Source organism: Schistocerca nitens, chromosome 9, assembly GCF_023898315.1.
Source record: "Schistocerca nitens isolate TAMUIC-IGC-003100 chromosome 9, iqSchNite1.1, whole genome shotgun sequence".
In the NCBI taxonomy this organism is placed as follows: domain Eukaryota; kingdom Metazoa; phylum Arthropoda; class Insecta; order Orthoptera; family Acrididae; genus Schistocerca; species Schistocerca nitens.
The window spans coordinates 214832409-214859000 of NC_064622.1; the positions used below are offsets into that span (position 1 = coordinate 214832409).

General features: G+C 39.8%; 1 protein-coding gene across 1 annotated transcript in view; it reads left to right on the forward strand.

Moving 5' to 3' along the window:
• Positions 1-26592, forward strand: part of LOC126203439 (rhomboid-related protein 2-like) — a 57952-nt gene that overhangs the window by 24448 nt on the left and 6912 nt on the right. Inside the window, exons 6-7 of the mRNA XM_049937757.1 lie at positions 9790-10003; positions 10128-10241. Coding sequence (XP_049793714.1) covers positions 9790-10003; positions 10128-10241 — 328 coding nt within the window. The remainder of the gene's footprint in view (positions 1-9789; positions 10004-10127; positions 10242-26592) is intronic.

Sequence of the window (26592 nt, forward strand, 5' to 3'; positions counted from 1 at the left end):
AAGCAGCTTGCAAATTATCGGTCACACCATAGTCTTTCAGTTTGTGATAGTACCTTGTGCACTGACTGATCGTCCAGTCTCATTTCACTGTATGTCATGTAGTTTTATTTGTTACCTTTATTATTAATTTATGTAATGATGTATACATTCTTGGAAAGTAATACATTTAAATAGTTTTTGAAAGTAATACATTACATTTTGTAGAGTAGAAATAATACAGGATATTTACTTTTTAAAGCCTTTATACAAATTTCCATTTTCTTTTATGTGATATTTTAATCACTTTCATTGTGTGGCTGATGTCATTCTTTCTTTTTTTGTTTAATGGACACCCCCCGCCCGCTTTTCTTTTTTTTTTAGGAGAGCTACTTCAAAATACCAGGGGTCAAAATACTTTGAATTTCACATTAGTACCTAATATACACCTATTTTATCTAATCCTTAAAACACTGTATCCTGAAATCATTAATATATTTGCATTATGTGAATATGTTTAATAACTCTGTGGTTCTACATTGTTCTTTTCACTAGTTGTATGCTGTGGTCAGATAGTGCATCAACAATAGGTGAATCCCTAATTATGCAGCCTGAGTGCTGTGTATGTAAATGTTCTCAATCAGGTTCCTGCTGCATATATCTTGGAAAGTTAACTACTGAATGCAAATTGTGACATCAAAATAATATTTTCAGCCAATTTTTCTGACAGCATCTCGTGAGAAATTCGTATTGATCTCAATACGCTGTACACTGTATAAATACCTGAGATTTTTGTAATGGATCTCTCTGGACTGTAATAATTATGAGAGAAGTATACTAAAGTGACAGCTCACAAACTCGTGCTCTGATCCTCCCATAAACTGTTTGTTTCAATCTTCTTGACTTCATGTTTAACTTGTAATACCACTGATCTGCATTGCTTTGATCAGAATTTAAAGTGGAAGTTTTTAAAAATAGTAATTTAACTAAGCAGAAAATAACATTTAGTCACTATGAAAACCAGTGTAATAATACAGTTAATGACCATGTTAAACCTAAACACAAAAACATCCTACAGTGACTGGCTTAGGTATTTCTTTGCCCTCACCAATTCAGAATCAAATACAGTCAAGTTTAATTATAGGCAACAGTAACTGTAATATGTGATATTGGGTGGAATTAGTAATAGTCAATAATTTTGCAACTCAGTGAATAGTTGTAAAAGCGTCAGAACCAAAACTAGTAAAATATTATCAAATCCCATATTCTTCAATTCCAAACAGGCCATTACCAAATTTATTTGGCTGTCAGCAAGTGCTGCTGGACTTTGCATAATCCAATTATTGGGTGGTATTCTGACCCAACCTGGTAGTTTTCAAAGGCGAGTGTTTAACACATTTTCAGTTCGAATTTATTAAAACTTTCTTGAGACTGAGAAGCTTTTATTCACGAATCGGCATGGTTTTAGAAAGCATCACTTGGGCGAAACTCAGGTTGCCCTTTTCTCGCATGACACACTGCGAACTATGAATGAACGGCAACAGGCAGATTCCAATTTCTAAATTACTGGAAAGCATTTGACACAGTGCCCCATTGCAGGCTGTTAATGAAGGAATAAGTTCATAGATATGTGAGTGGCATGAAGACTTCTTAAGTAATAGAACGCAGTATGTTGTCTTCAACAGTGAGTGTTCATCAGAGATGAGGGCATCCTCAGGAGTGCCCAGAGAAAGTGTGATAGGACCACTCTTGTTCTCTGTATACATAACGGATTTGGCAGTGGGGTGCACAGCAATCTGCACTTGTTTGCTGATGGTGCTGTAGTGTGTGGTAAGGTTTTGAAGTTGACTGGCTGTAGGAAGATACAAGACAACTTGGACAAAATTCCTAGTTGGTGTGATGAATGTCAGCTAGTTGTGAATGTGGAAAGATGTAAGTTAATGCAGATGAGTAGGAAGAACAAACTTGTAGTGTTTGGATAGAATATTACTAGTGTCCTGCATAACACAGTCAAGTTGTGTGAACATCTGGGCGTAACGTTGCAGAGTAATGTGGAATGGAATGGGCATGTGACAATTGTGGTAGTGAAGGCTAATAGTCAATTTCAACTTACTGGGAGAATTTTAAGAAAGAATGGTTTACCTGTAAAGGAGACCACATATAGTACACTGGTGCAACCTATTCTTGAATACTGCTCGAATGTTTGGGATCCATATCGGGTTGTATTGAAGGAAGACATGGAAGCAATTCAGAGGCAGGCTGCTAGATTTGTTACCAGTAGGTTTGAACAACACGTGTTATGGAAATGCTTCTGGAGCCCAAATGGGAATCCCTGGAGATAAGGCAAAGTTCTTTTTTGAGAAAGACTATTAAGAAAATTTATAGATCCAGCATTTGAAGCTGACTGCAGAAAGATTCTACTGCCACCAACTTACATTGCATGCAAGCACCGCAAAGATAAGATTCAAGAAATAAGGACTCGTACAGAGGCATGTAGACAGTTGTTTTTCCTCTCACTCTATTCGCAAGTGGCACAGGAAAGGGAATGACTAGTAGTGGTATAGAATACAAACCCACCCCCCCTCCCCCTGCCTCCCCCTGTGGGTCTGGGGGTTATAATAGGCCCGAGGTATTCCTGCCTGTCGTAAGAGGCCTTTATGTGATGGTCCCCTGTAGGATTTAATCTCCATTTTTCAAAATTTACCCAAAGAATGAGCCAATTGAGGAAGGGCGCCTTACATGGTGCATAGTGTCTGTCATGTGCTGAGACCTCTCATGTCCTTCGTCGATGTGGATCTGCACTTCCGCTTGTCCTCCAGCTGTTGGACGAGGTCACCCTCCGGGGTGCATTTTCCTCCATCCTCTGTGCAGTATCGCTTTCTGCACTGTCGATAATGGACCTCTTAGCTCATTTGCGCCTGATATCCAGCATGGTAGCCAGTCCATTGTGGTGGGGCTGCCGTGTACCCTGTTGGGTGTAGCCCCTTGACCACTCGGGGATTGCTCTGCTGATGCCTGCACCGTTAACTCCACAGGTATGCCTGTCACCCTGGGGCATTGGGACTCCCAGCAATGGCCATACTGCCAGGTGGCCTTTGCTGTGGCTGGGTGGCACCCTTGGGGAGGGCCCCTGGCCAGAGTTGGTGGCATCAGGGTGAATGACACGTCTTGAAGCGTAGTACGTCATCTCTTGCTGGTGGTCAAACACCAGCAGTCTCTAAACAGTCAAGGTCTAACTTCAATGCTAAAAAACACGACCCTAAATCGTACCCCCCCCCCTTCCCCCCCTCTGGCCATAGCATGGGAGGAACGCCAGGCTAAGGATGGCAGCGAATCTTATTCACCCCGGTACCTTTTATGTACGAAAGTTGATGGGGAATCTTTCTTGTCAATGAAACCTCAGTTTTTTGTGGAGCATTTAGAGGACAAGTTTGGGGAGGTGGAGGGCTTGTCCAAAATGCGGTCAGGGTAGGTCTTGATAAAAACAGCATCTTCTGCCCAGCCACGGGCACTACTCACCTGTGACAAGCTGGGGGATTTTTCTGTTTCCATCATGCCCCATAAGATCTTAAATACAGTCCAGGGTTTCATATTTCACAAGGGCCTTCTTTTGCAGTCTGATGATGAGCTGCACACCAATTTAGAGTGGTGAGGTGTCCATTTTGTTTGGTGCGTCCACTGGGGTCTGAGGGATAATCAGGTTGCCACTGGTGCCTTCATTTACACATTACCCAAGAAGGTCAAGGTGATGATCTAGCACTGTGATGTAAAGCCATATATCCCTCCCCCAATTCGGTGTTTTAAGTGTTGGAAGTTCGATCAATGTCTTCCCGCTGTACTTCCATAGTCACCTGTCAGGATTGTGGATGTCCTTCACATCCCAATACTCCTTGTGCCCCGCCTCCCATCTGTGTCAGCTGCGGAGAGCACCATTCACCTTGCTCGCCAGACTGCAGGATTCTCCAGAAAGAAAGAAAAATACTGGAATACAAGACCCTGGACCGGCTAACCTACACTGAGGCTAAGAGAAAATATGAGAGGCTACATCCTGTGCATATGACGTCAACCTACACCGCTGCTACAACAATGGTTCTACCTTCTTCCGTTTCGCCATGTACAGTTGCCTCACTGAGCTGTCAGACTCCACCTGTCCCCTTGATGGTGGGGGGCACCTCCCTCCCTGTTGCTTCTGCACAACCTACTTCAGGAGCAACACCCCCCCCCCCCCCCCCCCAACTATCCAGGACTTCGGTCCCCACTTCTCAGCTGGAGTAGCGTAAGTCTTTTTTGGCTCCTCTTGCCCAGAAAGGATCCCTTGTGTCATTCCCTTCCCAGGTTCCTACCAGTGGCAAAGCTGAGACCCGCCAGTGGCTGAAGCAACCATGGTTAGATGGTTGTAGGGGCTTCATAGTCCTCCTCAGTCCCTGAGATGGAATCAGTGAAGCCCTCGCAGCTGAACAAACCTAAGCATCAGTGAGAGAAACCTAAAAAGAAAGAGACGCCCAAGAACCAAGGCACTGCAGTGGCACCCACACCACCAATACCTACAAGCTCTGTCTGAGGATGAGGTGCAGATTCTGGCATCTGCTGAGGACCTAGATCTCACTGGACCCTCAGGCACAATGGATGTCGATCGCACGGGTACTCATCTGGTGGCAGCAGGTGACCCTGAGGTGTAGACTGCCTCATTGAGAGTTTCATGCCTTCCCAGTCTCAAGATCATAATCCTCCAGTGGAACTGTGGTGGTTTTTTCCACCACCTGGCTGAGCTATGGCAACTGTTAAGCTTTACACTTGCTTTCTGCATTGCCGTCCAGGAAACCTGGTTCCCGGAAATTCGGACCCCTGCCCTCCGCAGCTATAAGGGATATTACAGGAACTGTACTGACTATTATAGAGTGTCAGGTGGAGTTCGCGTCTATCTCCTGAACTCAGTTTGTAGTGAACTTGTGCCCCTTCAAACCCCTCTTGAAGCTGTGGCTTTCAGGATAAGGACGGCACAGGAAATAGCTGTCTGCAATGTATATTTTCCTCTGGATGGTGCAGAACCCCTGAACATATTGGCTGCACTGATTAATCAACTTCCTAAACCTTTAACCCCTTGTGGGGTGGCGCCATGCTTACTGGCCGAGGTAGGGAGGTCGAAAATTTACTATCACAACTCGACCTCTGCCTGTTAAATACAGGTGCCACCATGGCACTTATTCGGCCATTGATCTATTGGTTTGCAGTCTTGGCCTTTTCCCATCTATCCGCTGGAGAGCACATGACAACCTGTGTTGTAGTGACCACTTCCCCATCTTCCTGTCACTCCCTGGTGTCATGCCCACAGATGCCTACCCAGATGGGGTTTAAACAAGACAGAGTGGGAAGCCTTCACCTTTGCTGTCACCATTGAAACTCCCCCACATGGTGCCATCGATGTTGTCATTGGGCAAGTCACTACAACGATCGTTTCTGCAGCGGCAAAAGCGATCCCTCGTTCTTTATGGTGCCCCCGACGAAAGACAGTCCGTTGGTGGTCACTAAGGGAATTAAAGAGCATCGGCGAGCTCTACAGTGATATAAGCGGCACCCTTCCCTACGGCAAGTAATGGTCTTTAAGCAGCACTGTGTCCACATTCGCCAGCTTGTAACACGATGGAAACAGGAGTGTTGGGAGAAGTATGTGTCAACCATTGAGTGCCATACATCACCTTCCCAAGTCTGGACGAAGATCAGACATCTTTTTGGGTACCAGATCCCAACAGGTGTCCCTGGCATTAACATCAATAGCGTGTTCTCTACCGACGCAAACGGGATTGCCGAGCACATTGCTGAGCACTATGCTGGAGCCTCTGCATCGGAGAACTATCCCCCAGCCACTCGCATCCTCAAACGGCGGATGGAAAGGAAAGTCCTCTCGTTCACAACACGCCACAGTGAACCCTATAACGCCCCATTTACAGAATGGCTGCTCCTCAGCGCCCTTGCACATTGTCCCGACACAGCTCCTGGGCCAGATCGGATCCACAATCAGATGATCAAACATATCTCGTCTGACTACAAGCGACATCACCTCGTCATCTTCAACCGGATCTGGTGCGATGGAGTCTTTCCGTCACAATGGCTCAAGCACAGTCAAGACCCACTTGATGTGGATAGCTACTGGCCCATCAGCCTCGCCAACTTTCTTTGCAAGCTGCTGGAAAGTATGGTGTGTCAGGTGTTGGCTTGGGTCATGGAGTTGTGTGGCCTACTGGCTCCATGTCAGAGTGGCTTCTACCAGGGTCGCTCTACCACTGATAATCTTGTGTTCCTCGAGTCTGCCATCCAAACAGCCTTTTCCAGACGCCAGCATCTGGTTGCCGTTTTCTTAGACTTACGTAAAGCGTACGACATGACCTGACAACATCATATCCTTGCCACATTGTATGAATTGGGTCTCTGGGACCCGCTCCCAATTATTATCCAAAATTTCCTGTCACTCAGTACTTTCCATGTCCAAGTCGGTGCCTTCCATAGTTCCCCTCACATTCAGGTGAATGGCATTTCACAGGGCTCCGTATTGAGTGTGTCTCTATTTTTGGTTGCTATTCACAGCCTGGCAGTAGCTGTAGGGCTGTTGGTCTCTTCTTCTCTGTATGCGGATGACTTCTGCATATCCTACTGCCCCTCCAGTAATAGTGCTGCTGAGCGGCACCTACAGGGAGCCATTCACAAGGTGCAGTCACGGGCTCTAGCCCACAGCTTTCAGTTTTCAGCCATGGATTCTCGTGTCATGCGTTTCTTTCGGCGTCACACCGTTCATCCAGAACCAGAACTTTACCTTAATGATGATCCACTTTGTAGTGAAGACATATCGATTCTTAGGACTGGTTTTTGAAGCCCAGTTGACTTGGCTACCTCACCTTCTTCAGCTTAAGTGGAAGTGCTGGCAGCACCTCAATGTCCTCCACTGCCTCAGCGTCACCAACTGGGTTGCACATCGCTCTATGCTGCCGCAGCTCTGCAGAGCCCTTGTTCAATACCGCCTTGACTATGGGAGTCTGCTTTACAGTTCGGCGGTGTCCTCAGCATTGCGTGTACTTGACCCAGTGCACCACTGTGGTGTTTACCTAGTGACTGAAGCTTTTAGAATGATTCCGGTGACCAGTGTCCTGGTGGAGGCCGGAGTCCCTCCATTGAAGGTTAGGCGTGCACAACTGCTCGCCAGTTACATTTCACATGTTCATAGTTCTCCTGTGCATCCGAATTACCATCTCCTTTCCCACCCACGGCGGTTCATCTCTCGCATTGGTGGCCCAGGTCAGGGCTTACGATTGCGGTTCACGTCCAGTCCCTTCTGTCTGAACTGGAGTCCTTCACGTTACCACTTCTCCTCGAGGTCCCTTCACATACACTTCCATGGTGTACATCTATGCTGAATATTCTTCTGTACCTTTCGCATGGCCCTAAGGACTCCATTAACCCTGCGGCTCTCCACTATCACTTCCTATCGATTCTCAACATGTACCGGGGCTATGAAGTGGTTTACACATAGACTTTGTGTATATTCATGGGGGACATACTGAACAGCCCTCCTTGCCACATGACTCCAGTGTTTTCACTGCAGAGCTGGTGGCCATATCTCATGCTCTTGAGCACATCTGCTCATGCCATGGCGAGTCATTTCTCCTGTGTACTGACTTCTTGAGCAGCCTCCAAGCTATTGACCAGTGCTATCCTCGCCATCCTTTGGTAGCATCCATTCAGGAGTCCATCTATGCCCTGGAATGGCCCCTTTGTTCAGTGGTGTTTGTGGAAACCGCTTCTGGATATGGGCATCTCCAAAACTGACCTGCGTTCTGTCTTACGCCACAGGGTTGTTTGGCTTTGGGACACGGAATGGTATAACAGTATGCACAACAAACTGCGTGTCATTAAGGAGACTAAAAATTTGTGGAAGTCTTCCATGCACTCCTCTCGCAGGGAATCAGTTGTCCTAACTTTCTCAGCACCCTACCTTTGGTGTTGGGTGACAGTGCCTCAACAGCAGCTTTAGTTTTAAGTTTTATTTGTGAGGTGGGTATTACCATTTGATCCAAGTTTTAGCACATGTCCTTTGTCCCTCTGTGTCCTCCACCCTAGTGCTTATAGGGTGGAGGTTTTAATGCATTGCAGAGTGGCTGGCTTCTCCGTTTCATTCGCATGGTCAGCCAGCCATGGTAATCTGCTCTCTTGTTTTGATCTCTTCTACATGTTTATTGCATCTCTCTGTGTTTTTCGTGCCCGATATTGTCCATTTTTGTGTTTGTTACCCCTGTATCATTCTTGTGGTTTTCTGCTTTCTTCCAGCTGTGCTTTGTATATCTCAATTATTTTACTCCCATCCTTGTGGAATTATTTTAATCAGAACAAGGGACCAATGACCTAGCAGTGTGGTCCATCCCCTTCTTTTAAACAAACCAACCAACCAACAACCAACCAACCAAACCCCTCCCTCACCACACAACATTTGGTGACTTGCGGAGTATTTTTGTAGTTGTGAATGTGGATGTGTCATCCTCTTTGACTGTGGAATGTGATCCTATGGTTTCCTGAGAATACGGTGGAAACCAATTGATGACAAAGTGGCTGACTATGGAGTTAATTGTCCAGTCCAGTGTTTGAAGTTGGGAGCTTTTGGACAGGATCAGATGACTACAGGACATTGATTAGTGGGATAGAGGAAGTAGTTGTTTTAACTCTGTCTCACATAAGAAAACAAGGATGGTGACCATTATTTAGATTGGTGGCATACTTGTAGCAGAGTATAAAAATTATCCAAGTCTCCCAACAAACATTTCAGTAGAAGTCTGTGGAGCACTACATTGTGTGATTTACCTCGCCCACCGCACAATGCGATGGGACTTCACTGGTGCAACAGAAAATCAGAGACAGTGGACGAAAAGGCATGTTTCAAAAGTTCTTGCAAATGGAGTAAATGCTGCATTAGCAAAAGAACATTTCTGTCTTGGAAGAAAATTCTTTACAGTAAGAAGCGTACCTTCTTTCAAATCAGACTGATGCTTCTGTGATGCAATGACATCAATAAACTCTTCAGCAGTAAACAACACTCTCAGCAAAGCAAATTAACATATCAACAACTTGGAAAGCAAGGTTGTGAAGTTCAAATGTATTTCACCAGCACTAACATGATCAAATATTCTATGTTCACAACTATGATGTACTATTCACTTCAAAGTCCGCAGCTCATGGTCTCACGGTCGAGTTCTTGCTTCCCGAGTCATGGTGTCCCAGGTTCGATTCCCAGCAGGGTCAGGAATTTTCACCTGCCTCGAGATGACTGGGTTTTTGTGTTGTCCTCATCATTTCATCATCATTCATGAAAGTGGTGAGATTGGTCTGAGAAAAGGCTGGGAATTTGTACGGGCACTGATACTGCACAGTTGAGTGCCCCACAAACCAAACATCATCATTATCATCTAATCACTTCAACTTTAAAACTCCCTGGTATCTTAGAACATTATTCATGCAGTAACAGCTTCACTGTAATTATGTGAAGGTTGCATGGAACCTGTTTATGCTTTTCTCTCTCTCTCTCTCTCTCTCTCTCTCTCTCTGACTCTATGTGTCTGTATGCAGCCCCCCCTCCACCCCCTCCACCTCCCCCCCCCCCACACACACCCACACCCACATACACCCACCTGTGTGGGCAACGGTTATTATTTCCAGTGCACACATACACTATTATACACTATTTGCATGTTAAAATCAGCCTAGAAAGTACTCCTTTTTTTAAATTACTTCATATGTGCTGGTTGCACTAATGGATAATTGTCTTCTTTTCAGTCCATTCCACTTGATTGCAAATCTTCTAGTCCAGATACTTCTTGGCATACCATTAGAAATGGTGCATCATGGATGGAGAGTTCTGATAGTTTATTTTGCTGGAGTAATTGCTGGTTCATTGGGGACCTCTGTGTCTGATCCAAGTGTTTACTTAGCAGGTGCATCAGGTGGTGTATACGCTCTAATTACAGCACATGTGGCCACAATAATAATGGTTAGTAAACTTGTCTCAGAAACCTTCAGTAGCATTTATACACCAGTTAATGTGAATATATTGCTTTGTGAGTTTGTATGTTTGAAAATAGATAGATTAATTGTATGTCTTGTATTTTTGCCAGAACTGGAATGAGATGAAGTTTGCGATTCTGCAGGCTCTTGTATTTTTTATCCTTGCTGGTAGTGATATTGGATCTGCTGTCTACAATCGTTATGTCCTTAAGGAAAAAACACAGGTAAGTAGTAATTTTTTAATACAATACAGATATTAATTTTTCTATTACATCCTAATGATGTCTGATTATCAATTTTTTTTTTTATTTCTTGTGTGTTAGGTTTGTTGAATGGGCAATAAAATATATAAAGACATATGTTACATGCTAGCATACTTTTACAGTATCACTAAAAACAATACGGCACATAAGTACAGGCAGTTGCTTAAGTAGACAGTGATGATGTCTTCGTGTATTACTTCAGATTTTCTGTTCTTGTGGATGAACCTTGTACTAACTACAGGGATTTCCCTTTTGCTTGAATTTATGGTGTACATTTCTTTAGTCTTCATAGCCGGGAATGATCTTGGATCCAGTACATACTATAAATTGTCAGAGATGCTCAGTTGGATTGAGATTAGTGGTCTGTACCAACCATTAGGTTTAATTAACTTCTGATATTGAAATCACATGGGTGTACTGTTGTGTGATTTACAGCAGCCTAATGATGTTAAAGAAAAGAATTAAACATAAAATTATTGTCCTTTAGCCTGGAGAACTGCCACATTATATAATGTCGACCAACACAAGCTGTATGTTCTGCTATTGGTTTTCAGACCACTCATGAAATTATGTCAACCACTGTAACTAATGTGTTAATCTAGGGGTCTCCAAAATACACGCTGCATCAAGCTCACAAAGAGATTTAATCTGGCCTGTGCTACAGTGAAAGTCTTTTTAAAGCAGTGCATGATTCTTCCTGCTTGTTTGACTCTTAAGAGAAGTCACTAACTGTAGATGTATTTCACCTTTGGCCTCTTGCTCATAGTTCTTGTGTCAGATCATTTTTATGACAATGAAACTTCAGGGTGAAAAAACAACAAAAGTTTAGGAAAGCCACTCTGTTAACTGCAGCTGATTAATAGGTGGCACATACATGCTTAACACCCCAGAAAATTGCACTACAGTTCAAATAAAATAACTTTCCAGTTGACAAATGAATGTGGCAAGGGCAGTGATGCTGGCTAGTATGCAACATTCCATGAACTCATGAGGGATCAACAAAAAACACTGTATAGCTTGACTGCTTAGCACGGTTCAACACCTTGATTATCGTTCTCTGTTAACTCAGTGCTTTGCAAATGCCCGCTATTGGTGTTTTGATATGCCCTCAGTCCAGTGCAACAGAGGACATTGTAATATGTTGAGAAATCAAAAGTGTGACATCATTATGACATCTACACAGTGTATTGAAGATGACACAATCTGTGTATATACTTGTTTAAATATGGTAGCCACTTTAGCAGATGAATTAAAGGAGCAGCTCATTATATCTTCAATGAGTGTATTCATTGCAATTTTGAGAGCTACTGTTGTCTCTTCTTTAGTTGGAAGTGAGAAGCTGTGAACTTTATGGAAAGGATGTAAGGATACGTCTTGTTAATGATGATGTAACAGTTTCAGGTGTTACGTCATTGAGTCTCAGTTGGTAAAATGATGTTGTATGACGGTCAATGTTCTATGTTAGAAACTACTGAGAATCTGATTTTTTAAAATTTTTATTCATAACATGCCATGAATTTGCACTGTGGTAGGGAGTCTACGTTAAAGTCGATGAGGATCAAATATAGGTTCCAGGCTCCAGAGCAAGTATGTGCACTAGTGCCTTCTTCTCAAGTATCTGCAGCTGCATTACCTAAGACAACTGAAAGCACGTGTGGCGGTTGAGATTAATAGTTCCTACTTTATGATAACTATTACAGATCAGTTTTTTTTATTTTTTTTATTGTTATAGTTGAAGTACAGGTAAATTAAAACATTCCTACATTTTATGACCAATGTATAATCTGTGCTGACAGCTGAGAATGGTAACCATGAAATGTTGCTATTCGAAGTGTGTGATAATATTTTATCCTTGTAAGCACTCTGCCTACCTACTGCAATGCTTACTGTAATGAAATCGAAATCATGAAAGTTTGTAAATTGCATACGATGTGTAAAATGACTTATATGCAGTATTGATGATAGTCTTATCCTAGAGGTGATAAAAAAAATAAACAAAAGCTACTTATCTTGATTCTGACAGCAGCGGATAGAAGATACAGGTGCAGAATAACTTTGAAATAATCAGGTCTGGGTTGTACTTTCATGATTGAAGCACCATTTCATTATTCCACTTTAAATTTTATTTTGACAACATTCCTTCATCACTACATTAAAAAATCAGTTTTTGCAGTCACAGAGTAAAATTTACGTAATCTTGTCAATGGATTTTTAAAACTGTTATATGTAGCTCTTAATATGACACAACAGCCTTCTTCCAGAAGAGAAAACCAACCCTGTTACAAACCTGTTGTAGTCTGTTTTTGAAAATGTAATGTAATTGGATGGATAAAAAATTACTAATTAAGCGGTGGTAGGAGATCACACATATAAAGGCAGTGAAATTTGGAAGCTTTCAGAGCCAGTGACTCCTTCTGGTGGAAGGGTTGAAGTGGAAGGAAGGAAGTGAAAGAAAAGGGCTAACAAGGTTTAGGAAATGGGGAGAATTTGGAAAAGTCATCCAGAACCTAGGATCATGGGATACACCTTGACCTGAGCTTTTGGGCAACTTCCCCGAGCTCCCTTCATTTTCTAAACCTTGCCAGTCCCTCTTTTTTTTTTTGTCATCCAGTTCCTTCCCCTTCAACCCTTCTGCCAGAAGGAGCCACCAATGACTGAAAAATTTCAAAAATTGATTTCCACTCACAGAATGTTGTATGAGATATATGCATCACATTTTGTGACCCTAAGACACGTATTATCTCCAGAAAATATGGTCACCCTGTATAGTTGTGAAAGAACATATTTTATGAGAAGAATTGTTTCACAATGTAGATTTTTGCATACAATGTCGTGGTACTGTGATATGTGAAAAGACAAATGTATTAATTAACAAACCATATTATAAACTGAGCATTTATTTCCTTGTGTAACTTGTTACGTATGCAAAGTAACAAATGTAAAATTTTTAATTGTTTGTGTCTACAATAGAAGCAAAATACAAAACAACCAACTACATAAAATTTTGAATTTTTGATCATTTGAAATGCACAAAGTTGTCTCTGTTTCGTAAATTGCAAATGTGTGAATATATACAAGATATGATTAGAATTTATCTCTGAGTGAATGTGCAAAATATTAATAATCCAGGATAACCCTACAGGTGATGTATAATTGATAATTTTGTTTCTTTGTTTAGCCAAGTGAAGTTTCAAAATTGGTGTTGTATTTTAATTAACTTGAACCTAAAAAGGTTGAAAACTAAAATGAAGTACTGAAAACTTTTCACAAGGAACTTGACTATTTGCTAATTAACATTTAATTACCAAAAGAATAAAGACAGTATGGTAAAATTATAAGTGTAATCCAACATAGTACAGAATGATACATATGTGATGAGAGAAAACATCAGATAATAGTTGTTGATTTAAAACTTAAGCCATTTTTGTATGTTGATTATATTAACACACAGTCTTGAGATAACAGTCATATAAACAAGAAATAGTCTCTGCATGCACATTCTTACATCAGTTCACTTAAGAAACATCTCTAAGAAAACACAAATGAAAATGCTGAAATGTCTTGCAGGTCGTTCCACAACAAGGTTAGTAGTAACAGTTTGTTTGTAGTCCATGGGGCATTTTATATAAAAGTACATTCCTGTTTTTACTATGTAGATTTTGTTTGAAAAATATTAAGCAGTTTCTTTTTTGTCTACATACTTTTCCACTGTTTTAATTATTAGCTCTTTTATCAGTCATCTTTTGGTTTAGTGTTGCTCTCATTCTCAAATCAAAATCTGTCTTGCAATGTCCTCTAGTTTACATTGCCATACATCTTATACACCATTATCTCTGTAATACTAGTTGAGCATGGCTTACATAAAAACTGGTTAAAGGGGATTCATAAAATTAACGTGTAGAAACTAAATGTAGCTTCTACAGTGAGAATATATAAATGTGGTGTTATAAAAGTACTCTACGCAAAAATAATGATTTGGAAATAGAGCTAAAAATTAATATTTATATAAAATCCCAATTAATACATTGATTATACACATCATATTGTCATTGAAACAGAGGAATTATCAAACTATGGAAAATCCAGAATGGAATAATGGACAGTATTATGAGAAGGATAGAGTGCTGCTCACCATATAGAAGAGACACTGAGTCACAGACAGGGAGAACAAAGAGACTGCTATACATTTGAGCTTTTGGACAAAAGGTCTTACACACACACACACACACACACACACACACAGTCTCTAGCCACTAAGATTGGATTGCTAGCAACTGTGTCTAAAGGGAGAAGCAATCTGTGGGTGGTGGTGTTGAGGAAGTAGGTTTGGGGAGGGGAAGGGTTACTGGGTAGGGATAGGGGGTGGTATAGTGCTGCTTGTAGGGGCATGCAAGGCCTATTGATGGGGAAAGGGTAGAGTAGCTGAGTTTAGTTGAAAGGTTATTTCCTTTTTTTTGGGGGGGGGGGGGGTGAAAAGGAGAGAATTAGAGGAGGCGAAAAAGATCAGTGGGTGCATTGGTGTAATAGAAGACTGCGTAGTGCTGGAATGGGAGCAGGGAAAGCTTGGGTGAAGCTTAGGGACTTGTGAAGGTTGGAGCCAGGGAGGTTATGGGAATGTAGGATTTATTGCAGTGTGTTCATACCTGCACAATTCAGAAAAGCTGGAATTTGCGATATTGATATTCCTCAGTGCAAATCAGTTAGAATAATTAATGACTCCAGAACAAATTTTTTTAAGAATAGTTTATGAGGGATGGTCTAGTATGAAATATATAATGAATCAGACGGTGTCATTTAATCTGTTTCATGATTAATTCATATCATTATTTGAAGTAGCTTTCCACATAAGGTAATCATAGAAGACATTAAACAGCCATGTAAAAATCACTAGAGGGATTAAAGTATGTTAGGAAGGGAAATGCATCTGCTGGCAAGAACAAGTCAAGATCCTGCAGTAGTTGCACATTACAAAAACTACTCAAAATTACTAAGAAAAGTTAGTAAAAAATCAAGGAACATGCACATCATCAGAAATCAGTAATTTCAACAACAGATTTATTGCTGTACGGAATGCAGTGAAACAAGAGGCAGGACAACCAGCCAGAGAACAGGGTAACATCAGTATTGAATTGAGTGGAAGGGCCATAAATGATCAGTCACAGGTGGCAAATAGTAGAAAGCATAGGGACAAACACTTCAAGCGAAGAATCACAGAAGTATATTGAAAAAGCAACTCTTATAAATGCAGCCGTATGAATGTATCACGAATTTCTCCATCTGAAATTAAGAAAATTATTCTCTCAAAAGTAAATACTCTTTTGGATCTGATGGTGTATGGTGTTTTCAACAGAGTGCTAAAGCTTTGTTACTGAATCATAAGTCTTATCTTAAATATATAATGCATCATAAATAAATGCATTTTTCCAATGAGATTCAAATATTCCATTGGTAAACCCCTCTATAACAAAGATGGTGGGAAAGGTGATGATAAACACTGACCCATTTCACTACGGACATAATTTTTCAAAATTTTTGAGGTGATGTATTCTAAAGTAGTATCCTGCCTAGGAGCAATAATATCCTCAATAAATCACAGTTTGGGTTTCAGAAGAGATGCTGTACTGAGAATGACATTTACATCATCACTTACTAAATTTTACAAGCACCAAAAAACAAAACAGCTTTGGTTGGTATTTTCTGTGATGTATCTAAAGCATATGACTCTGTGAACACAACATTCTTCTTGGATAAACTGAGGTTTTTATGGAATTGATGGTATAGACAAAATGGACAATGTCATATCTAACCAAAAGAATGCAGAAAGTTGAACCTAGTAATTCAACTAATGTAATCATGGGAGTTTCTTCTGACTGGGGAAAAATCACATACATGGTTCCCCAAAGCTCAATCTCAGTTCCTACATTGTTCCTCATATATGTAAACTATCTTCTTTCTAATATGTAACAAGCAAAATTGGTTGTTTTTGTGGATAAAGGCTGGCCAGAGTGGCCTAGCGGTTCTAGGCGCTTCAGTCTGGAACCGCGCAACTGCTATGGTTACAGGTTTGAATCCTGCCTTGGGCATGGATGTGTGTGATGTCCTTGGGGACTGATGACCTCAGAAGTTAAGTCCCATATAGTGCTCAGAGCCGTTTGAACAATTTGTGGATAAAGCTAGTATTGTAATCAGTCCAAGCCTATGTGCAGCAACAGAAGAAATAGTAAACAATGTTCTGAAATGTATCATTGACTGTTTTTCTGTGAATGTTCACATTCTGGTTTAAAAAGACACAATATGTTCAGTTCAAATCAAACAATGGAAAATCCAGGATGGAATGTAACAATATTATGAAAAGGAAAGTTGCCACTCACCATATAGTGGAGATGCTGAGTCGCAGATCATTTCTCAAAAATGTGCTGTAAGAATAACTGTGGTGCTCACCCACTGTCTGAAATCTGTTTAAAGAGTTAGGCGTTTTGATTACAGAATCACAGTATATTCTTTCTCCCCTATGAAGTTCATTGTAAATAATTTGCTACTGTTAAAAAAGAACAGTTATGTACATCATTACAATACCTGAAGGGAAAATGACATTAATTAGTACACATTAGGGTTGTGTTCAGTGTGAAAGAGGGGCACAATGCTGTGTCTTAAAGATATGATCATGCAATCGGTGGTACAAAATGTCTGGAAGAAAGCAAAGTAAAATTTGAAAACAAACTGAAAAAGTTACTTCTTGACAACTACTTCAATTCTGTAGAAGAATGTCTGTTGTTGTAATGTGTAAAAAGGGGTGGGTAGTAATTGCTAACTCACATCTATAAAATAAAATAAAATGCTTACGAATATTCAGTGTGAGGCCACATTTTCAAATTAATTTGTGACGTGAATGTAAAATGACTCACTCCACATCATTATGATTTATTATGCAAATGATCCATCAAACTTGTAACTATGTAACTCTGACTAACTGTAAAACTTGAAGGGGAGTTTTCACTCTGAGAAATAAAAGCACTGCAAAGTAGAAAATAATAATGACATTTCCTTATATGTACAGGCAGGAAAAGCAATGTGTTATTCAAAATTACTCTCACAGTAGTCTCAGAAGTTTGTTTTTAATTTATGTTTACCAGAACTAGGTATGCTTTGTTCTTCTAAATTACAATGTTCTAATATCAAAAATATCTCATTTCATTTGATCTATTTTTCTAATTTTTAATTTCCCCCTTTACCTTTTATGCTCAGTTGTACTTCCGTTTTATCTCAAATATGTCAAACAATTATTTTGAGAAACTAAATCAGTTACAATATTAATTTATTCAACATTAGTTGTCATCCTTCACTTCCTTGCCATTTTGGGTAAGCATAGCTCGTGATGTCTGACCCTCCCTGTGGATGGGCATGGGCAACAGCGTGCATCTTTGCATTGTGCTACTGAAGTATTATACGTTATACAGTATATAAATTATACAACAAATTCAGTAACTTTTAACATGGTTTATGTTCGGGGATGTATAAAAAGATGATCCATTCCTACTTCACCTGCTTAGCGGTCGATTTTTCTTTTTTACTTTCTAAAGTTGCCCTTGTTCTTCTCATGGTGCAAGTTATCTCCATACTGGTATGTGAAGTACGTATCCTTAGCGAACAGGGTGACTGATTGATTGAGTTCAGGTTAACAGTAAAACATTCGTCCATCTACTGATAATGTCAGTAAATATCATTATACAGGTGTAAATATTATTTGTTCTGAACAATAAGTTACTGACATTAAACTGATTTAAATTGAATAGTATGCTTCCTGGCTTACATATTGCTTAAAAAATGTGATAAAAAAGGAATGATAAGACAGTATTTATTTTAATTTAGCACCATGGCCAGTATGTTATAACATAGAACAACATGCCTGTGCAAGCAAATTCAGAATTACGAAGAGTCCAAATAAATCTAAAATTTACTATGTGTAAAATTGACACCAATTAAAGAAGATAAATACAATATAAAACAATCTTTTGCAGGAGTTTGGTGTCTTTCATCTGAAAACTGCCATTACATACTCCTTGGTACATGAACCCCAGTTGACTGGCACATTCATTGCACAAGAAATACCTCAGAAACTAACCTGAAATGGCTCAGTATTAGAAACAGAAAACATTTCTAGTAGTAACAGAGACTACTGCTGGTGCAATTGAGCAGTAAGACAGTGGTGCTAATCAGAATATACACAATCTAGAAAGCCAACTCTCCACTGACAATATACTCTTGTTTAAGGTCTATAAAATTATACAGTAAACACAAACCACTGTGGACCACCAGTTCATTAGAAGCAATTACTAACACAGTCTATTGATGCACTGCACATTAGTAGTTGTTAGATAATACTGGCTACAGCACCCATTAGATTACAATTAGTGTTCAGAATTGAATGCTGCTTGCCACAGTCAGTTATGCACACATCATGGCTGCATTGAAACTCCATATGTTTGATGTATGTGGAAATATATGCTATTGGCAAATTCATAAGCCACAGGTTGCAGTGCCTCCAGATTCCTCAGCTATACTGGCCCACAATAACTCAATGTGTGCACTTTAACAAGTCAGTTTTTACAGTCAAAGAGTAAAATTCACATAATCTTTTAAATACATTCATAAAACAGTTATATGTAACTCTTAATCATCAGAACAGGCTTCTTCCAGAACAGAAAACTGTTACAAACCTACTGTAATGCCATCATAGCAGTGACAATGTTTAAGTATTCATATTAGTATGTATGTTCTGTGATTCTGAATGTTGAGAAGAAAATTACTACTTATTTATTGATTTGTTGCATTGGATTATTTTTTTAATGAAATATAACCATTTTTATTTGAACTGGATCTAAAAAAGTATTGAGGTGACTTAACTTTTTGTAGTTCTTGTATTTCTGCACAAAAACCTAGCAGATGTTCTCATTAACCTAAACACAATAAATGAATAGTAATAACTGAAAAACTTGTTTGTAAACCAACCTCCCCTGCAAAAACCAAGAATTGCAGAAATATAATCAAAAGTGGTATGAGAAATATAACCAAAAGTGGTATTGGACTCATAAATACACAAACATCTATTAATCATTTCAGTTATATAAGATACATTGTTCAGAGCTTTCATTGATGCTAACTATATTTGAGCACTGAAATGTATTCATGCTAACATGTAAAAATTTGTGTCTGAGTGTGACTCAAAACTGGATCTCCCACTTTACATGAGTGGTCGTTCTAACTACCTTAACATACTAGCAAACTTCCATCCACCGTGACCCAAATTGCCTGCCTGTTACATACTACTGACAGTGCCACATACCCATGAACCCCTTACTCGTGTATCCTGGTTCCCTTAAGAGATCGGGCTTGCTGTGCATCCACACTGAAAGAAAGGATCATTACTCATTTTCACTGTATTGATACGAGTAAGGGTTTCATTTCATGGGTACATGATACTATGTCATTAGTGTGTAACAGGCTGGGACTTCAGCACTGGGGCGGAGGGAGCGTGTTCGGATGGCAGAGGCAGTTAAGGCAACAGATCGTGTAAAGTGGGAGATCTGGGTTGGAGTCTTGGTCCAGCACCAATTTTTAGCTGTTACCATTGATACATTTAAATTCCCAAATGCAACTAATGTAAGTGAAAACTTTGAACAATATTTTTAAATGGCTGCTGGATCAATCAAGGTGTCCATTCTTTTAGTCATATATTTACTCATTAACAAATTAATTTTCAATTATCAGTAATTGATGTGAATTAACTCATTAGCCATTCTAGTACTACGTTGACAGCAGTGCTATATTCAGGGATATTTATGGGAGAAATATTGTACAATTATTAGACACACACAGTGTGTGTCTTTTGCCACCAAGCAGAAGTGTTCACAGAATCATTATCCCCTATCAAAAGCTGTTATCTCATAGCCAGGTCACTGGGGCAACAAATAGCCCATCTTGGTGAGAAAACATTCATGTCGTGATCACCTCACTCAGTACTGTAACAGTGAAGCTTGCTGATAGTACATTCCACAGAACAGCTAAAAATTGGCTGTCAGGAACAGAAAACAATATATTCAAAACTTCAAAAAAATTGTCCTGTGATCAGGACCTATTGCAAACTGGGAACTTGAAGTTGTTATTGTGCACACAATTATTTCACTCATTAGAACGAAGAGTTAAACTGTGTCAACTTACTGTATGCCTTTCTTTATGCTCTTGAGTCTGTAGTGGAATTGACTTGCTTCTCTTAGCTTTTGTTTGGTGGCACCACTCTTGATCACTGTGAAGTTGAAAGTCTAAACGAGTGTGGGATGGTGTTTGATGAAAGATGCTGGTGACACCGTAATTTAGATTGCATTAACACACACATTTATTCTTCACGAAGTTCGATTATTAGGAATGGTGATCAACTTGTTAACTACAAAAATTTATAAGCACATTGACCTATATCACCCCTACAGCTACTGTGGCAAAATTAATTGTTCAATTGTGGAACAAAAACAGTTCACCCTTTACTTGTACCAATGTAATGGTTCAAACTTAACGCTGTCCTGTGGCAGTTTATTAAAGAAAAGATTACACTTCGATAGTTAAATTAATCAAGTCCACATATCAGCAACACAGTTCAGTTAAAATTTTCCTTAATTTGAAGTACTAAAATTGTTCAAAAGCTATTAAACATCAAAATTATTTAGTTTCATGGATGTCCCGTGCACATATTTTTGTCTACAGAATGTGCATGACTATGGTATGAGCCAAAACTGAGAGTGCATGCAGCATAGGTCTTAACTCATGAGCTTTTTAATCACAAACTGCCAATTTTGTGTGATGGGAAAAAACACCATGGACAATACTATTCTTATGCAATTTGAATATCCTTATTTGCATGTAAGAGTGCCATATTGGAAATACATTAAATTACATGAAATTATTAATTGGTGAATTAATTAATCAATGCTGCATGTAATTCTGTACAGTAATATTAAGGCAACAAAAATATGTAGTCAAAGATCAGAATGGAACAGTGGTTATGCTGAAATCAGTGAAGGAAAATGGGGCTGTTTACGACTTTGATGTTAATTATTACATAAGATATAAAATATGTCACTGTAAAGTTGGGATGCTTAGTTTTCGAAGGGTATTTGTCATTATATAGAACTACGCTGATTATCTCACAAAATTCTACAAGTGTTGAACTGTAATGTTAATTTTATTTAATTGTAACCTTTAATTACCATGCTATAAAGCCAAACTATTGTTACTCCTGGAATCAATGCAGCGAGAAGAATAAAATGAATAATAAATCTAAATGAGGGGGAAACTTAATTACACTTTTGTATTATCACTGCATACACCTCATATTACTTATAAAACAGTATTGGAAACATAACAGAAAATTAGGGAAAATAAAGTAGAATTAATTATTGTCATGGATTGATAACATAACAGATGGGGAGAATTCACCATGCTCTGTCACAGGCCATTTCAAACATTCATCACCTACTTAGGTACATTTTTGGCACATTGTGTTTTGACTCCCATTAATTAATGTATTTGGTGTATTCTTGTTCCAGACATTTCCAGGTTGTGTGCCTTTACCTACTGTTGCTGTGTGTCATCTAGTGTCATGTAGTAGTTATAATCACTGACTGGTAACATGCAGGTCATTTGTTTGATTCTTGCCTCATGCAGTTATTTATTTTTAAACACCTATGATATATAATGACATAATTTCAGAACTGTACTGGTCTTGTACAAATGTGATTTTATGTTTATAGACTGAAGCAATGAGTGAAAATTTCTACCAAGGCCGGGAATCAAACTTAGGTCTGCTGCTTACTACACAGTTGCATTAGCCACTAAGTCACCTTGGCACAGCGGTTCACACAACTGCACTGATCGTGTGTAAGGGGTAATTTCAAGTAGACTGGGATGGCAGTGGGAATTTGGATTGAGGAGGGAGGCACGCTAGAGTAATCCATGCAGTTGTGTGAACCACTGTTTTGATTCCCAGCTTTGGTACAAATTTTCACTTGTCGCTTTATTCTATTTCCATAAAATCGTATATGTAGAAGACCAGTAAAGTCTCTGAAATTGTGTCATTTCATTTGGGTAAGTACCTGGACCTGGGTTTGGGCTGGATTCTCCATTTATGTTTGGTGTTGAGGTACTATACTTCAGATAGTGACACCACCACGACTCTAATGCTGCTCCTCACAACTGTTACTCTCACAGGCAGGAACCTGAGTACAGACAGTAAGAGGGTCATACTGAGGGTCATGAGCAACCCATTGATAAAATTGAAATAACAACAATGTAACAAAGACAACTGCAGGCTTCTAATTTACAGACTTTACACCACATGCTGTCATATTGTGACATTGTTACCGTCTATTGTGTGATCACACGCAGTACTTCCAAAATAGCAGTCATCGATGTTTTGTTTCAACAGTGTGCTGTCATTGAATTCCTTGTTAAAGAGGGAAAATCTGCTGATGAAACTTACTCAGATTTCAATGTGTCTATAGAGATGCCTCCACGGGTGCTAGCGGTGTTAGATGGGTGAAGCATTCCCAAGTTGGGAAAAAGAGTATCCAAGATGAGGCTCGTAGCAGTTGTTTGCGAACTGCCTTCAAGGAATTCAACAAGGAAAGCTCATTAGAGAAGACAGTTGTATTGCAGTAGATGAAATCGCCACATTGGAAGCTCTGTCATGCATTGTGCAATAAGCACTCTGAAAAAGGTCATTCTGCAACAGGATAATGTACATCCTGTCCTCACACTGCCTGTGTCACAATGAGGGACATCGGAACATTTAGGTGGGGAAACTCTTCCGCATTGTCCCTACAGTCCCGATTTGACACCCTCTGACTACCATCTTTTTGATTCCGTAACAGGACAGTTGTGAGGCCAATAATACAAAACTGTGGAGGATATTCACAAAGAAGTGCATCCATGTATTCATACAGCAGAATGTTCTATCAGAAGGCTGTTTTTAAACTTGCAGAATGATGGGGAAAATGTGTGCAAAGAAATGAGACTGGGTTGAAAAGCGTGAGAAAAGTCTGTAGATTATGATGATGTACTTGGATTCTCTAAAAAGTAAATATTAAGAGATCTGAAAATTGATTGTCACTACTTTCAGTTTGACCTCCTACAGTCTTATTACTGCCTGCATTGTTAAGATGCCAGTTGATGCAAAAGCATTGCTGAGTTAGTTGCATCCAGCTGTGTTTAGAGAAGATGCTGGCAAGGATCCAATGAAATGAATATAAGAATTAAACTGTTGTTGTTGTTGTTGTTGTTGTTGTGGTGGTCTTCAGTCCTGAGACTGGTTTGATGCAGCTCTCCTTGCTACTCTATCCTGTGCAAGCTTCTTCATCTCCCAGTACCTACCGCAACCTACATCCTTCTGAATCTGCTTAGTGCATTCATCTCTTCGTCTCCCTCTACGATTTTTACCCTCCACGCTGCCCTCCAATACTAAATTGGGGAGCCCTTGATGCCTCAGAACATGTCCTACCAACCGATCCCTTCTTCTAGTCAAGTTGTGCCACAAACTTCTCTTCTCCACAATCCTATTCAATACTTCCTCATTAGTTATGTGATCTACCCATGTAATCTTCAGCATTCTTCTGTAGCACCACATTTCAAAAGCTTCTATTCTCTTCTTGTCCAAATTATTTATCGTCCATGTTTCACTTATATACATGGCTACACTCCATACAAATACTTTCAGAAATGACTTCCTGACACGTAAATCTATACTCGATGTTAACAAATTTCTCTTCTTCAGATTCTATATCCTCTCTACTAAGACCATCATCAGTTATTTTGCTCCTCAAATAGCAAATCTCATTTCCTAATCTGATTCCCCCAGCATCACCCGACTTAATTCGACTACATTCCATTATCCTCGTTTTGCTTTTGTTGATGTTCATCTTATATCCTCCTTTCAAGACACTACCCATTCCGTTCAACTGCTCTTCCAAGTCCATTGCTGTCTCTGACAGAATTACAATGTCATTGGCGAACCTCAAAGTTTTTATTTCTTCTCCATGGATTTTAATACCTACTCCGAATTTTTCTTTTGTTTCCTTTACTGTTTGCTCAATATACAGATTGAATAACATCGGGGAGAGACTACAACCATGTCTCACTCCCTTCCCAAATACTGCTTCCCTTTCATGTCCCTCGACTCTTATAACTGCCATCTGGTTTCCATACAAATTGTAAATAGCCTTTCGCTCCCTGTATTTTACCCCTGCCACCTTCAGAATTTGAATGAAAGTATTCCAGTCAACATTGTCAAAAGCTTTCTCAAAGTCTACAAATGGTAGAAACGTAGGTTTGCCCTTCCTTAATCTAGATTCTAAGATAAGTCGCAGGGTCAGTATTGCCTTACGTGTTCCAACATTTTTACGGAATCCAAACTGATCTTCCCCAAGGTCGGCTTCTACTAATTTTTCCATTCATTTGTAAAGAATTCGCGTTAGTATTTTGCAGCTGTGACTTATGAAACTGATAGTCCTGTAATTTTCACATCTGTCAACACCTGCTTTGTTTGGGATTGGAATTATTTATTCTTCTTGAAGTCTGAGGGTATTTTGCCTGTTTCATACATCTTGCTCACCAGATGGTAGAGTTTTGTCAGGACTGGCTCTCCCAAGGCCGTCAGTAGTTCTAATGGAATGTTGTCTACTCTGGGGGCATTGTTTCGACTCGGGTCTTTCAGTGCTCTGTCAAACTCTTCACGCAGTATCGTATCTCCCGTTTCATCTTCATCTACATCCTCTTCCATTTCCATAATATTGTCCTCGAGTACATCGCCCTTGTATAGACCCTCTATATACTCCTTCCACCTTTCTGCTTTCCCTTCTTTGCTTAGAACTGGGTTTCCGTCTGAGCTCTTGATGTTCATGCAAGTGGTTCTCCTATCTGCAAAGGTCTCTTTAATTTTCCTGTAGGCAGTATCTATCTTACCCCTAGTGAGATAAGCCTCTACATCCTTACATTTGTCCTCTAGCCATCCGTTCTTAGCCATTTTGCACTTCCTGTCGATCTCATTTTTGAGACGTCTGTATTCCTTTTTGCCTGCTTCATTTACTGCATTTTTATATTTTCTCCTTTCATCAATTAAATTCAATATCTCTTCTGTTACCCAAGGATTTCTATTAGCCCTCGTCTTTTTACCTACTTGATCCTCTGCTGCCTTCACGACTTCATCCCTCAAAGCTACCCATTTGTCTTCTACTGTATTCCTTTCCCCCATTCCTGTCAATTGTTCCCTTATGCTCTCCCTGAAACTCTGTACAACCTCTGGTTTAGCCAGTTTATCCAGGTCCCATCTCCTCAAATTCCCACCTTTTTGCAGTTTCTTCAGTTTTAATCTACAGTTCATAACCAATAGATTGTGGTCAGAGTCCACATCTGCCCCTGGAAATGTCTTACAATTTAAAACCCGGTTCCTAAATCTCTGTCTTACCATTATATAATCTATCTGAAACCTGCCAGTAAGTCCCGGCTTCTTCCATGTATACAAGCTTCTTTTATGATTCTTGAACCAAGTGTTAGCTATGATTAAGTTGTGCTCTGTGCAAAATTCTACCAGGCGGCTTCCTCTTTCATTTCTTACCACCAATCCATATTCACTTACTACGTTTCCTTCTCTCCCTTTCCCTACTACCGAATTCCAGTCACCCATGACTATTAAATTTTCGTCTCCCTTCACTATTTTAATAATTTCTTTTATTTCATCATACATTTCTTCAATTTCTTCATCATCTGCAGAGCTAGTTGGCATATAAACTTGTACTACTGCAGTAGGCGTGGGCTTCGTGTCTATCTTGGCAACAATAATGCGTTCACTATGCTGTTTGTAGTAGCTTACCCGCATTCCTATTTTCCTATTCATTATTAAACCTACTCCTGCATTACCCCTATTTGACTTTGTGTTTATAACCCTGTAATCACCTGACCAGAAGTCTTGTTCCTCCTGCCACCGAACTTCACTAATTCCCACTATATCTAACTTTAACCTATCCATTTCCCTTTTTAAATTTTCTAACCTATATGCCCGATTAAGGGATCTGACATTCCACGCTCCGATCCGTAGAACGCCAGTTTTCTTTCTCCTGATAACGGCATCCTCTTGAGTAGTCCCCGCCCGGAGATCCGAATGGGGGACTATTTTACCTCCGGAATATTTTACCCAAGAGGACGCCATCATCATTGATCCACACAGTAAAGCTGCATGCCCTCAGGAAAAATTACGGCTGTAGTTTCCCCT